At 46.7% G+C, this 13836-nt stretch overlaps 1 protein-coding gene across 4 annotated transcripts; it reads right to left on the reverse strand.

The window, feature by feature from the left end:
* Positions 1-960: 960 nt before the first annotated feature.
* Positions 961-4231, reverse strand: JAGN1 (jagunal homolog 1). Of its 4 annotated transcripts, XM_031663158.1 has the most exons (3): positions 3273-3947; positions 2968-3144; positions 963-1901 (listed from the first exon to the last, which is right to left on the reverse strand). In XM_031663158.1, exon 3 carries the CDS (start codon positions 1826-1828, stop codon positions 1439-1441), a length of 390 nt encoding a protein of 129 aa, XP_031519018.1. In that variant the 5' UTR covers positions 1829-1901; positions 2968-3144; positions 3273-3947; the 3' UTR covers positions 963-1438. The 4 variants fall into 4 exon arrangements, with proteins under 4 accessions (XP_003918636.1, XP_031519018.1, XP_031519019.1 ...); XM_003918587.4 differs by lacking the exons at positions 2968-3144; positions 3273-3947 and adding an exon at positions 3985-4231 and having other exon boundaries at positions 961-1901; XM_031663159.1 differs by lacking the exon at positions 2968-3144.
* Positions 4232-13836: the final 9605 nt, after the last annotated feature.

A 13836-nucleotide genomic window follows, 5' to 3' on the forward strand; every position in this document is an offset into this window, starting at 1 on the left:
ACGGTGGCTCATGCCTGTAATCCCAGCACTTTCGGAGGTTGAGGAGGGTGGATCATGAGGTCAGGAGATCAAGACCATCCTGGCTAACACGATGAAACCCCGTCTCTACTAAAAATACAAAAATTAGCCGGACATGGTGGTGGGCGCCTGTAGTCCCAGCTACTTGGGAGGCTGAGGCAGGAGAATGGCATGAACCCAGGAGGCGGAGCTTGCAGTGAGCTGAGATCGCAACACTGCACTCCAGCCTGGGTGATAGAGTGAGACTCCATCTCAAGTAAAAAAAAAAAAAAAAAGTGACTCAGTAATAATGACGAAGTACATACACAATGTTTATAGAATAAAATAATGACTACAACTCTGGAAAGGGCAGAGCTCTGCACTTACAGATCTGGGCATCATCCAGAGACAATAAAATCAAGTGCAAACAGACACATTATCTTTCATGCAATAAATACTGTGTCAGAATTTCAGGTGTGAAAGGGCCTTTAATCACAGATCTCTCCCTTCCTATTTTTAATGTATTTGCTCCACATCATTAGATACTATGTTCACTGGTTGTTTCACATGAATAACAAGTTTCTACTAGATTGTAAACTCCCTATAAACAGAGGTACTTTAAAATCCTTTTGGATGCCATTATACAGTAGTGGACTCATAATTGATACTCAGTTAACACTGAATGATAAATGTGAATATCCAACTAAAAGAGCCCATAACCTAAGCTAGATAAATGAGAATGGACTATTTCATAGAGGGAGAGATTAAATGTCAGGCCCATAGTTCTTACCAATCAGCTGTAGGTTAGAACTATGACTTAGGTTCCCCATACCCAATCTACTTCTCTATGGCCACTGCTAGGTTTCTCAAGGGGCTTCTACCCATCATCTCCTAGTGTCTAAGGCCTCACCTTTCAAGCAACACACCTTTCACACTCTATCAAGCCCCAAACACAAGGCACAGTGTGGGCACGGTTACTGAGGTTTTTAATTAAAATGCTTTGCAGAAGAGACCACAGCCTGCCGACGGAGCAGCTTCCCAAATGTTTCCTGATCCATGACCTACACAGGAAGTAATTTGATTTATTCCCTATTTCCTTCAGTCTCAATGGCTAAGAGGTAATGGATGGAAATGGGGAGAATGACCGAGAGGAGGCAACGATGAAGCTCATTCTTAAAGAAAAACCTCAAAGTTCAACTTCAAACAGCTGAAGTTTGTTTCATAGCTGTTGGTCACCCAGTTCTAGCCAACCAGAAATAAATTATAGTTTTGCCACCACAGCAGATGGCAACAGGAGCTTTCCAGAACTTTGGCCTGGTCTGCACCAGGTACCAACATCACAACTGCTAAAATCACCAGAAGGAATTTAGAACCGCTGTACTACTGTCCTTTCATTCAATGGGAGGTCCAGGCTTCACTCTAAAGCGCAGTCCGACACGCTTCATTTATGCTTCTTCTCCTGTGTACTGGTGAACCAAGAGTCTAGGAGCTTCTTGCTGTAGTACAACTGCCAGGCATGCACTTGGACTGCCAACACCAACACCAGGTACATGACGGAAACAGCAGAAAAACCGAAGAGGAAACGGTAGGCCTTGCCATGGCGGTAGAGCTGCTGTGCAGCAGGGAACATCTCCATGCTGCCATAAATGAGTGGAGCGATGGAAAAGAGTCCCATGCTGATCATGGAGAGCACCAGGTAGCTAATGTTGTTGCGGGGAAAGGAGAGAAGGCCCAAGAGAGAGGGCAAAATGCTCAGCAAATATGGGTATTCCCACTGATAGGGCATGGCCACCTGATCATGTGACAAGAGCCTCAGGTGTCCCACGCTCATCTTGGCAACCAGCAGCAGCCATATGACCAGATGTACGTAGATCAGCTTCTTGATTTCATACTTGAGGGTCACACTGTGGGGCAGAGCAGAGGGAGAAGTACCTTTCAAATTTTTCTTACCACCAACTATATGCCAGGCAACTGTACTGGACACTGGGACACAAATTTGAATAAAACAGCCTAGAAGCCTGGCACAAAGAGCAGAGGAGGAAAAAATAATTAGAAGATGAAGTGAAAAAGTTCTAGTAAATATATGTTCCCAGATATATGAGACCACAGGAAGGAGGAATCGACTCTGCCTGGCATGGAATGTCAGAGATGACTATCTAGAGGCAGGTGATATGTGAACTAGCCTCAGGATTGAGTGAAGATGGGCATCCCATGCAGGAGCATGCAAGCAAAAAGGCCCAAGTATTTGTGTTCCAAGAAAGCAATTGGTTACATGGGGCAGGAACATATTATTAGGGGGAGAGGAGTAGTAGTGGGATATGAAGTCACAAAGGCTATGAGAGTTAAAGGCAGAAGAGGCTGGGCATGGTGGCTCACAACTGTAATCCAAGCACTTTGGGAGGCTGAGGCAGGAATGCTTGAGCCCAGACTTTGAGATCAGCCTGGCAACAAAATGAGACCCCATCTCTATTTAAAAAAAAAAAAAAAAAAACTAGTAATAAAGAGGTAGAGCCCAGCGTGGTGGCTCACGCCTGTAATCCCAGCATTTTGGAAGGCTGAGGCGGGTGGATCATGAGGTCAGGAGATCGAGACCATCCTGGCTAATGCGGTAAAACCCCGTCTCTACTAAAAATACAAAAAAATTAGCCAGGCGTGGTGGCAGGCGCCTGTAGTCCCAGCTACTCGGGAGGTTGAGGCTGAGAATGGTGTGAACCCGGGAGGCGGAGTGAGCTGAGATCGCGCCACTGCACTCCAGCCTGGGCGACACAGCGTGACTCTGTCTCAAAAATAAATAATAATATAATAATAATAATAATAAGGCAGAAGGGTAACTCAGAGCTGTGTTTAGCAAGAGGACTCTGACTGCACCATAGGATTAAAGCCTGGAGGGGAAGGTATTGGCAGAGAGGAAAAGTACTCAGGCTGCCCATACTTCTCCAGCCAGATTTTTCATCTAAAGTAAGTACACACTTATCTTATTCTTCGAATTCTCTCAGGTCCCAAATGTATCCTCCTCATATCCCTAAGGGCAATGTTTCCACTCTGGGCTGTCATGAAAACACCTGCTTAAGTTGTGAGGCCCCTTCAGCCGGGGCCTAGAGATGTGAAAGAAATGAGGGTTCAAAGAGCTCGTCCTTCTTCAAAACTCTGGAGAGAAAGATATGAAGAACATTCTGGGAGAGGTCAATGGGTTTAAGGAAGTAAATATTTTAAAATTTTTATTTAAAAATATTTATTGTAGAAAATGTGGAAAGGCTGGGGAAAAAAAAAGTTACCTCTAGACTTCAGGCTCCATGAAGGCAGGGAACAGTTTTTTTCTTTTCTTTTTTAAAATAAAATTGTTTATTGAAGGTATAGCATGCATACAAAGACCATGTCTGCTTTTGCTCACTATTATAACCTAGTGTCTAGCAGTGTACGATGGTTGGAAGTTCAGTATCCGTCGAACTAGTAATCGAATGTAGAAATACTCCTTACGTGGGAGTGTTTATAGAATTCATTTTAGGCAAGGCATCCTTAGGAGAGGCTGCCTTTTACTGTCTATATCCCCCCAAACGGCCCAAAATATAACACCTACCATATATTACGCGGTAGGCCTTACGCTATTTCCTTTATACGAATTACTGATTAATCTTTCACCAAAACCTAAAAGGCAGATTATTCTCTCCCTCTACAGATAAGGAAGCTGAGGCTCAGAAATTCGGTTTCGAAGGTGACACAGCAGGGCCAGCATCGACGTGACTCGGGAGTCCACGCGGGGCTGGATCCCCTCAAGGCACCGGGCGGATCAAGGGGTGGAGCTCGCGGGGGCGACGGGGCTTTCCAGGATGGGGGACAGGCCTGAAGCCGTCACGGGAAGAGGGGACTTGGCAGGTGCGCGGGGGCTGGCTGGGGAGCAAGACCCTGAGGCCGGGCCGGCGTCGCTCCCCAAGCCCCGCAGGCTCCGGCCGGGGAGAAAACCTCCGTGCTCCTCGCCTCACTTCATACCTCATCTGGTAGTGCATGGCGACGCGCTCTCGGTGCTGAAAGTCGCTGCCGTCGGTGCCGGCCGCTCGCGGGCCTGCTCGAGACGCCATTGTGCCTGCCCAGAACCCCCGAACCCCTCACGCGGACCTGCTACCGCAACGACAGCGCCAAGTGGCCCACGGACCCTATTTGCGCCGCCGCAGAGCCACCACCACAGCCGCGCGACTCTGTGAAGAGAACTTCCGGCCCCTCTGTCTCAGGAGGACCGACTCTGTGGTCATTCCTCTCAGCGCAGGCGCCCTTGTTCCCTCTCGCCCCCGCCCCACCCAGCCCCGCCTCCCGTGGAGCGCGGAGGAAATTAATCCACAGACTCAGCGTGTTTTTGCTGGCGCTCAGAGGCCGCTTGAACACTTTTACTTTCTTAAACTGTAGTATCAGTTTAGGATACCTCTGTCCACACTTTACAGAGGGGGAAACTGATACATTCTGTGACTTTCCCTGGAGCAGACATCACACTGTCTCACGCCTGTAATCCCAGCACTTTGGGAGGCCGAGGTGGGTGGATCACTTGAGGTCAGGAGTTCAAGACCAGCCTGGGCAACATGGTGAAATCCCGTCTCTACTAAAAATACAAAAATTAGCCGGGTGTGGTGGCGGGTTCCTGTAATCCCAGCTACTTGGGTGGCTGAGGCAGGAGGATCGCTTGAACCAGGGAGGCAGAGGTTGCAGTAAGTCGAGAATGTGCCACTGCACTCCAGCTTGGGGGACAGAGTGCAGAGTGAGACTCCGTCTCATAATAAGTTTCTCACATTTAATAATTGCAAAGAGAAAACGGGAACCTCTCAGTGAGGAAATCTGGCTTGTCCCCCTTAACCAAATAATTAATTTGATCAATAATGAGATAAACTAGGCCGGGCGCGGTGGCTCAAGCCTGTAATCCCAGCACTTTGGGAGGCCGAGACGGGTGGATCACGAGGTCAGGAGATCGAGACCATCCTGGCTAACACGGTGAAACCCCGTCTCTACTAAAAAATACAAAAAACTAGCCGGGCCAGGTGGCAGGCGCCTGTAGTCCCAGCTACTCGGGAGGCTGAGGCAGGAGAATGGCGTGAACCCGGGAGGTGGAGCTTGCAGTGAGCTGAGATTCGGCCACTGCACTCCAGCCTGGGCGACAGAGCGAGACTCCGTCTCAAAAAAAAAAAAAAAAAAATAATAATAATAATAATAATGAGATAAACTGATATCTTGTGCCTCTTTTAATATTCTGAGGACACAGCATCACTTCTAAGATGTTTCTCCGAAGAATACCTCACTGAATCTAATCATGAAGAAATGACATAAATCCAGACGGAGGGACATTCTAGAAGAGAGCTGGACCGTACTCTTCAAAAATGTCAAGGCCATGAAAGAAAAATTATTTCCAAATAAATTTTATCTGTAGAGACAAAGTAGAATGACCATTGCCAGAAGCTTGAGGGGTGGACAGGGAACGGGGAGTTAGTGTTTAATGGATACAGAGTTTCAGTTTGGGAAGATGAAAAATGTTCTGGAGATGGACGGTGGTGTTGATTGTACAACTGTATGTGTGTGCTTAATGCCACTGAACCGTACACTTAAAAATGATTAACATAGTAAGTTTTATGTTGTGTGCATTTTGCCACAACAACAAAATACTAAGCAAAACTTTAAAGAAAGAAGTTATGTTATCCGAATAAAGAAAAAAAGAAAGAAAAAAGCATGTATACTGAGCATCCACCATGCACCAGGATACTGTTGTGCTATGACCTGCAGACACAGAAATAAACTTGGTCCATTTCCCCTGAGGGATCACAGCCCAGTCGGGGGAAGAACTTGTACCCATGAAGCTGGCAGCCACGGGCTTCGGCTGTACCAAGCCCAATCCCAGCACTTTAGAGGCCGAGACGTGGGTGGATCACAGGGTCAGAGATCGAGACCATCCTGGCTAACACGGTGAAACCCCGCCTCTACTTAAAAAATACAAAAAATTAGCTGGCGAGGTGGCGGGATACTTATAGTCCCAGCTACCGGGAGACTGAGGCAGAGTAGCCCATGAACTGGAGGCGGAGCCTCGGCGGAGCCGAGATCAGCCCCACTGCACCCAAGCAGCCTGGGCGACAGAGCGAGACTCCGTCTCAAAAAAAAAAAAAAAAAAAAAGAAATACAAGAAAACACAGGAGGCTGAGGGAGGAAAAATGAGGCCTCTCTCCCTGACCTGGAGGGTTAGGAAAGTCTCTCTGGAGTGGCAGCAATTAAGCTGTCTGAAGCCTGAGTGGGAATTAGCTAAAGAGGTGGGGAGCGGAGCTTTTCAGGCAGAGGGAACAGCACGTGAGAAGGCCCCAAATCCAGAAAGCACTTGGCTGTTCAAAGAACTAAGGAACTTAAGAGTGACTGGAGCATTTGCAGGGTTCAGTAAAGAGTTAAGTCTTTATCCCAGGCGGTTTGGGGAACCACTGAAAGGTTTAACCAGGAAAATGACACAATTTTGCATTTTTAAAAGATAGATCTAGGCCGGGCGCGGTGGCTCAAGCCTGTAATCCCAGCACTTTGGGAGGCCGAGACGGGCGGATCACGAGGTCAGGAGATCGAGACCATCCTGGCGAACACGGTGAAACCCCGTCTCTACTAAAAAAATACAAAAAACTAGCCGGGCGAGGCGGCGGGCGCCTGTAGTCCCAGCTACTCGGGAGGCTGAGGCAGGAGAATGGCGTAAACCCGGGAGGCGGAGCTTGCAGTGAGCTGAGATCCGGCCACTGCACTCCAGCCCGGGTGACAGAGCCAGACTCCGTCTCAAAAAAAAAAAAAAAAAGATAGATCTAGGTGGGGACACAGTGCCTCAAGGCTGTAATCTCAGCATTTTGGGAGGCCAAGGCAGGAGATCAGCCTGGGCAACATAGTGAGACTCCTGTCTCTACAAAAATAAAAAATAAAATAATATTAGCTGGGATGGTGGTACGTGCCTGTAGTCCAGGCTACTCGGGAGGATGAGGTGGGAGAATCATTTGAGACCAGGAGTTCAAGGTTACAGTGAGCCATGATTATGCCACTGCACTCCATTCTGGGCAACAGAGTAAGACACTGTCTGTAAATAACTAAAGATAGCTAGATCTAGTTGCTGTGTAGAGAATGGCTCACAGGGACCAAGGGTGAAGCAGAGGAATCACTTGAAGGCTACTGCAGTAATTCAGGCAATCCTAGGGGTGGCTTGGGTTAAGAGGTGGCAATGGACAGACAGGAACAGATTTGAGTTCCTTGGGATTTAACATCCGTAGGTGGGTAACAAGAGCACATATGACTAGCAAAGGGCTCACATTAGGAAGGGATTCTGTGTGGCTGGGATCTGAGAAAGACAAGCAAGAAATCAGCAACATTGGCCGAGCATGGCTCACACCTGTAATCCCAGCACTTTGGGAGGCCGAGGTCGTGGGTCACTTGAGGTCAGGAGTTCAAGACTAGCCTGGTCAAAATGGTGAAACCATGTCTCTACTAAAAGAAATACAAAAATTATCAGGGTGTGGTAGCTCATACCTGTAGTCCCAGCTAACTCGGGAAGCTGAGGCAGGAGAATCACTTGAACCCAGGAGGCGGAGGTTGCAGTGACCCAAGATCACACTACTGCACTCCAGCCTGAGCAACAGAGTGAGACCCTGTCTCAAATTTTAAAAACATAAGAAAAAAGGCCGGGCACAGTGGCTCACGCCTGTAATCCCAGCACTTTGGGAGGCCGAGGTGGGCGGATCACGAGGTCAGGAGATAGAGACCATCCTGGCTAACACGGTGAAAGCCCGTCTCTACTAAAAATACAAAAAATTATCTGGGCATGGTGGCATGTGCCTGTAGTCCCAGCTACTCAGGAGGCTAAGGCAGGAGAATCGCTTGAACCTGGGAGGCGGAGTTTGCAGTGAGCCGAGATCATACCATTGCACTCCAGCCTGGGTGACAGAGTGAGACAAAAGAAATCAGCAATATCTATTGAGTACCTACTCTATGCTAGGCATATTCACACATGTGAACTCATTCTCTTTTTCCATTACCCTTGGAGATAACTACTTTTGTTATCATTATCTTACACAAGGGAAAACTAAGGCTCAGGAAGGGGAAGTGACTTGCCCAGGATCACACAGCAATAGCACTGTAAGAACTCAGACCAAAGTGACCCTAGGGCTGGAGGATTTTTCTGCCAGATCTGTTACTGTCCTGTTTAAGGGATAACTAAGAGGGTTCAGGACCCATTGAGGGATAACTAAGAGGGTTCAGGACCTCTGGGAAAATGGGCCAGGAATATTTGTCACCTCCCCCCAGGCTCTCTAGAATGTCTTTCTTTCTCCTGTGGAAATCCTGCTGACCCTTTAGGACCCATCTTACTGCACCAAAAATCACCTGCTTCCACGTTAGCTCTCATCGTTTTTGCTGTCTGTGAAGCCTGGTCTAGAACCATCTGTGATAGACTCATCCAGGATGCTTGTTAAAACCACAGATTTCTGGGCCCCACCGTTACCCAAATGAATCATTCCCCAAAGTTGGGCCTAAGAGTATCTTTTTAATTTAAAATGTTGACTAGATAATGTGTTTACATGGTTCAAAAACCAAACAATAAGCTGGCTGCGGTGGCATGTACCTGTAGTCCCAGCTACTCATGAGGCTGAGGTGGGAAGATTGCTTGAGTTCAGGAGTTTGAGGCCAGTCTGGGCAACATGATGAGACCTTGAGCATGGTGGCTTATGCCTATAATCCCAGCACTTTGGGAGGCTGAGGCAGGAGGATTGCTTGAGTCCAGGAATTTGAGATCAGCCTGGGCGACGTAGCAAGAACCTATCTCTAAAAAAAAAAAAAAAATTAGCCAGGCAAGATGGCATATGTCTGTAGTCTCAGCTACTCAGGAGGCTGAGATGGGAGGATCACTTGAGCCCAGCAGGTTGAGGCTTCAGTGAGCCATGATTACACCACTGCACTCCAACCTGGGCAACAGAGCAAGACCTTGTCTCAAAAAGAAAATACAAATGGTCATACGGAAAGGATGCTAATGCAAAGGCATGGCTGTTTAGAGCAGAGGTTCATAGCTGTTTTTGTGCCATGAATTTCCTTGGCAGCTTGGGGAAGCTACAAACTCTCAGAATATTTTTATTTTTTATTTAATTAATTATTATTTTTTTTGAGACAGCGTCTTGCTCTGTTGCCCAGGCTGGAGTGCAGTGGTACCATCGTGGCTCACTAAGCCTTGATCTCCTGGGCTCAAGTGAGCCTCCTGCCTCAGCCATGCGAGTAGCTTGGATTATAGGCATGCACTACTATGCCTGGCTTATTTTACATTTTTTATGGAGATGGGGGTCTTGCTATGTTGCCCAGGCTGGTTTCAAATTCTTGGCCTCAAGCAAACTTCCTGCCTTAGCCTCCCAAAGTGCTAGGATTACAGGCATGAGCCACCACATCTGGCCTTATTTTATTTATATTTTTAGAGATAGGGTCTTGCTCAGACTGAAGTGCAGTGGTACAATCGTGGCTCACTACAACCTCAAACTCCTGGGCTCAAGGGGCCCTCCCACCTCGGCCTCCTGAGTAGCTGGGACGTGTTTCACCACACCCAGCTAATTTTTGTGTTTTTTGTAGAGACAAGGTCTTACCATGTTGTCCAGGCTGGTCTTGAACTCCTGGCCTCAAGCAATACTCCTGCCTCGGCCTCACAGACTGCTAGGATTACAGGTGTGAGCCACTGTGCCCCGACCCTGCCTTATTTTGACTGAACAATATGTCTTGACTGTTTTCTCCAGATCAGTACATAAAGAAACTCTTTTGTTGTTTTTTGTTTTGTTTTGGTTTGGTTTTGGTTTTTTGGTTTTTTGAGACGGAGTTTCACTCTTGTTGCTCAGGCCAGAGTGCAGTGGCACATTCTCAGCTCACTGCAACCTCTGCTTCTTGGGTTCAAGTGATTCTCCTGCCTCAGCCTCCTGAGTAGCTGGGATTACAGAAGCGTGCCACCACGCCTGGCTAATTTTTGTATTTTTTGAGTAGAGACAGGGTTTCACCATGTTGACCAGGCTGGTCTCCAACTCCTGATCTCAGATGATTTGCCTGCCTCCGTCTCCCAAAGTGCTGGGATTACAGGCGTGAGCCACCGCGCCTGGCCGTCTTTTTTCTTAGTGCCATTTCATTATATGACTATAACATAATTTACCTGACGTACCCCCTCTTGTTGGACATTTGTGTTTCCAATATTTTGCTATTACAAATATAGCTTCAGAGAATAACCTTGTACATATATAATTTTACTCATGGTCAAGTAGATCTGTAGTCTGGAATCCCAGAGGTGGTATTGCTGGATCAAAGAATATATTGTGCTTGAAATTTTGATAGATCTTGTCAGAATGCCTTCCATAGTGGTTATACCAATTATATTCTCACCAGCAATATATGAGTCTGTCTGAGTCCCAGCTCTAGCAACAACTTGGTAGTCTGTTGGCCAGACTGGTCTCGAACTCCTGACCTCAGGCAATCCACCTGCCTCGGCCTCCAAAGTGCTGGGCGTGGTGGGAGCCACCATACCCGGCTCAGTCTTCTTATTTTTTTATTTTTATTTTTTTGAGACAGAGTCTCTCTCTGTCGCCCAGGTTGGGGTGCAGTGGCACAATCTCGGCTCACTGCAAGCTCCGCCTCCCAGGTTCACACCCTTCTCCTGGCTCAGCTTCCCGAGTAGCTGGGACTACAGGCGCCTGCCACCACGCCTGGCTAATTTTTTTGTATTTTTTTAGTAAAGATGGGGTTTCACCATGTTAACCAAGATGGTCTCCCTCGATCTCCTGACCTCGTGATCTGCCTGCCCCCGCCTCCCAAAGTACTGAGATTACAGGCATGAGCCACCGCCCTGGCCCTTAATTATATGTAGATAGAGTAGGGAGGAAAGAATGAGAAAGAAAGAGAGAGACTAGCTTCTTGTCTGTGATATTAGTTCAAATATACAGTATTTTCCCTATTTATTTTACGTCTTTTGACTTTTTGTTCATGGTGTTATAAATTTAACATGAGGAATATATTTTTAAATTTAGTGGCTTCTCAATTTTGACTTGTAGCTACAGTACTTTTCCAATCCAAGGTGTCCCAGATGATTTTCATGCACTACAGAGTTTGAGAACCATGCTCAGACATTGCCTTTCTCACTGGAATGTGAATTCCCCAAAGGCAGGGACAAGAACTAAGTCATCCATGTCCCCAGCAGCTCATAGTGTCTGGCATAGTGTGAACATTTCAACGCCTGTAATCCCAGCACTTTGGGAGCTCGAGCCCAGGAGTTCAAGACCAGCCTGGGCAACATGGCAAAACTCCATCTCCATTAAAAGAAAAAAGAAAAATGAAAAAAAATTTAAAAAGAAAAGAAATGCTAGTTGAATAGATAAATTCCAATGGAGTCAAAACCATCTCCCTCTCCTAATTGCTGTGAAAAATCCCCCGGGTTTATCCTTCACCCTCAGACAGTGCTCTCTGGCTTTAGCTCGTGGTTATCTTTGTCTTTCTGTGTCTGGTTTTCTGTCAGAGATGACTCTCCTGAGTCATCTATTGGCCTGTCTGTCTCGGGACACCAAGTACACAGTGGAGTAATAAATATTTGAGCCATGACTGTTGAAGGGAGGGGCCCCGACTCTCTCCAGAACCTCTTCCCTAAAGGGTTTTGCTTGTACCTTTCTCCTGGCTCTTGGTCTGTCCTTAAGTTTAAGTTATTTGTGTTCCTGTCTCCTCACTCTCTCTTCATGCTCCCTTCTCAAATCCTTTGCAATGATGTTTCCTTTGTCTTGATCATTCCCCAAGATTTAGGATTTACCTCAAAACTCACCTCCTTGGAGGCATTTGTTGAACGCACAGGCCAATCTTACTATCCAGCTGTTGTTATTATATCACTTTGTTTTGTTTTCTTCCTAGAACATCATTATCTGAAATTATTTTGTTTATTTGCATATTTTTTCATGGTCTGAGTTCACACCTTCCTCAGGAATGTCAGCTCCTTGAAGTCTAGGACAAGGCTGTCTTCTTTCCTGTTGTATTCTTAGCCCCAGAAGGACTGGCATATAGTAACTGCTTACTAAATATTTGCTGAATAAATGAATGATGGTTGCCTGAGAGCCCCTCCAGGGAAGGATTTAGATCTAAATAATAATAATAATTGCCATTTATTGAGCTCTAAGGATGCACTAGACTCTGTAGCAAGTTAATCTTCATGGAAACCAGATTCTGTAGAGCTATTTTTATCCCCAGTTGTTGGATCAAACTGAAGCTTAGAGAACTTAGCTCACACAGCTAGCACTAGACCACTGGTTCTCAAAGTGGGTTCCCTGAGCAGCCATGGCTTCTGAATCACCTGGGAACCTTTAGTAATGCAAATTCCTAGGCACCACCCCAGACTTACTGAGAAATTCTGGGGTGGGGCCTAGCAATCTGAATTTTAACAAACCTGCCAGGTGATTCTGATGCACCAAAGTGTGAAAAACCCTGTGTTAAAAGAAAGATGAGGTTAAATGTTTTTTTAAAAACACAGCTTTATTGACATAGAATTCACATCACCCACTCAAGTGTACAGGTCAATGATTTTTAGTATATTTACAGGGTTGTACAACCATCACCGAAATAGTTTGTAATTAATAGGTTAAAAAAAAAAAAGAGAGAGACCTGGCCAGGCGCAGTAGTTCATGCCTGTAATCTCAGCACTTTGGGAGGCAGAGGCAGGTAGATCACTTGAGGTCAAGAATTCCAGACCAGACTGGGCAACATGGTGAAACCTTGTCTCTACTAAAAATACAAAAATTAGCTAGGTGTGGTGGCACCCGCCTGTGGAGGCGGAGGTTGCCCTAAACTGAGATTGCACCATTGCACTCCAGCCTGGGTAACATAGCAAGACTCCGAGACTCTGTATCAAAAAAAAAAAAAAAAAGAAGGCCGGGAGGCGGAGCTTGCAGTGAGCCGAGATGGCGCCACTGCACTCCAGCCTGGGTGACAGAGCAAGGGTCTGTCTCAAAAAGAAAATGAAAGGTTACGCAGGGTCAAGCCAGGTCTCAGGCACTTTGGGGAGGCAGAAGGAGCTCACGGCGTTCGAGATTCATCCAGCAACACGGTGAAATCTCGCCTCTACTAAAATACAAAAGTGCCGGGCTGCAGCGTCGGTGCTCAGATCCTAGTTACTGGAGGCCGAGGTGACGGCGAACCCGGCGGAGCTTGCAGTGAGCTGATCAGTGCCACCATTCCCAGCCTGGCGATAGAGTAAGACTCCGTCTCAAAAAGAAAAAACCCTAAAAAGAAACCTCTGTACCACCTTAGCAGCCACCCTGCCTCCTCTCTCTGCATCCCTGGGTACTCCCAAATGGAAGCAACCTATTTTGTCTTCTTTTGAGACGTGAGCCCCTGGTCGCCCAGGTTGAAGTGCAGGGTGGCACTTGGGTTTCCACGCAGCCTCCTGGTTCATTTATTCTTCTGCCTTAGCCTCCCCGAGTAGCTGGGATAGCAGCCTCACCACCACCCTCAAATTTTAATTTTTTGTATTTCTCTTAGTAGAGACGGGATTTCACTCATGTTAGCTTGCCAGGATGGTCTCGGCATCCCGACCCTCATGATCCGCTTCGCCTCTGGCCTCCTAAAGTGTTGGGATTACAGGCTTGAGCCACGCACCCGCCCATAGATTTGCCTATTGTAAACATTTCATATAAGTGGAATCATACAACGTGTATATGATTCCTGTGACTGGCTTTGTCTACTTTCTGTGCTGTTTGCAAGGTTCCTCCATGTGGTAGCATGGATCCTTTTTGACAAATAATATACCATGTATGGATATGCACATTTAAAAAATTGATTTATCAATTGAACATTCATGTGTTTCTA

The sequence above is a fragment of the Papio anubis genome, chromosome 2, assembly GCF_008728515.1.
Source record: "Papio anubis isolate 15944 chromosome 2, Panubis1.0, whole genome shotgun sequence".
NCBI lineage: Eukaryota > Metazoa > Chordata > Mammalia > Primates > Cercopithecidae > Papio > Papio anubis.

Coding starts and splice junctions, on each gene's coding strand:
- JAGN1 (XM_003918587.4), bottom strand. CDS start 4,073: ATGGCGTCTCGAGCAGGCCCGCGAGCGGCCGGCACCGACGGCAGCGAC. Junction 1,902..3,984: donor GCCATGCACTACCAGATGAG/GTATGAAGTGAG, acceptor TCTGCCCCACAG/TGTGACCCTCAAGTATGAAA.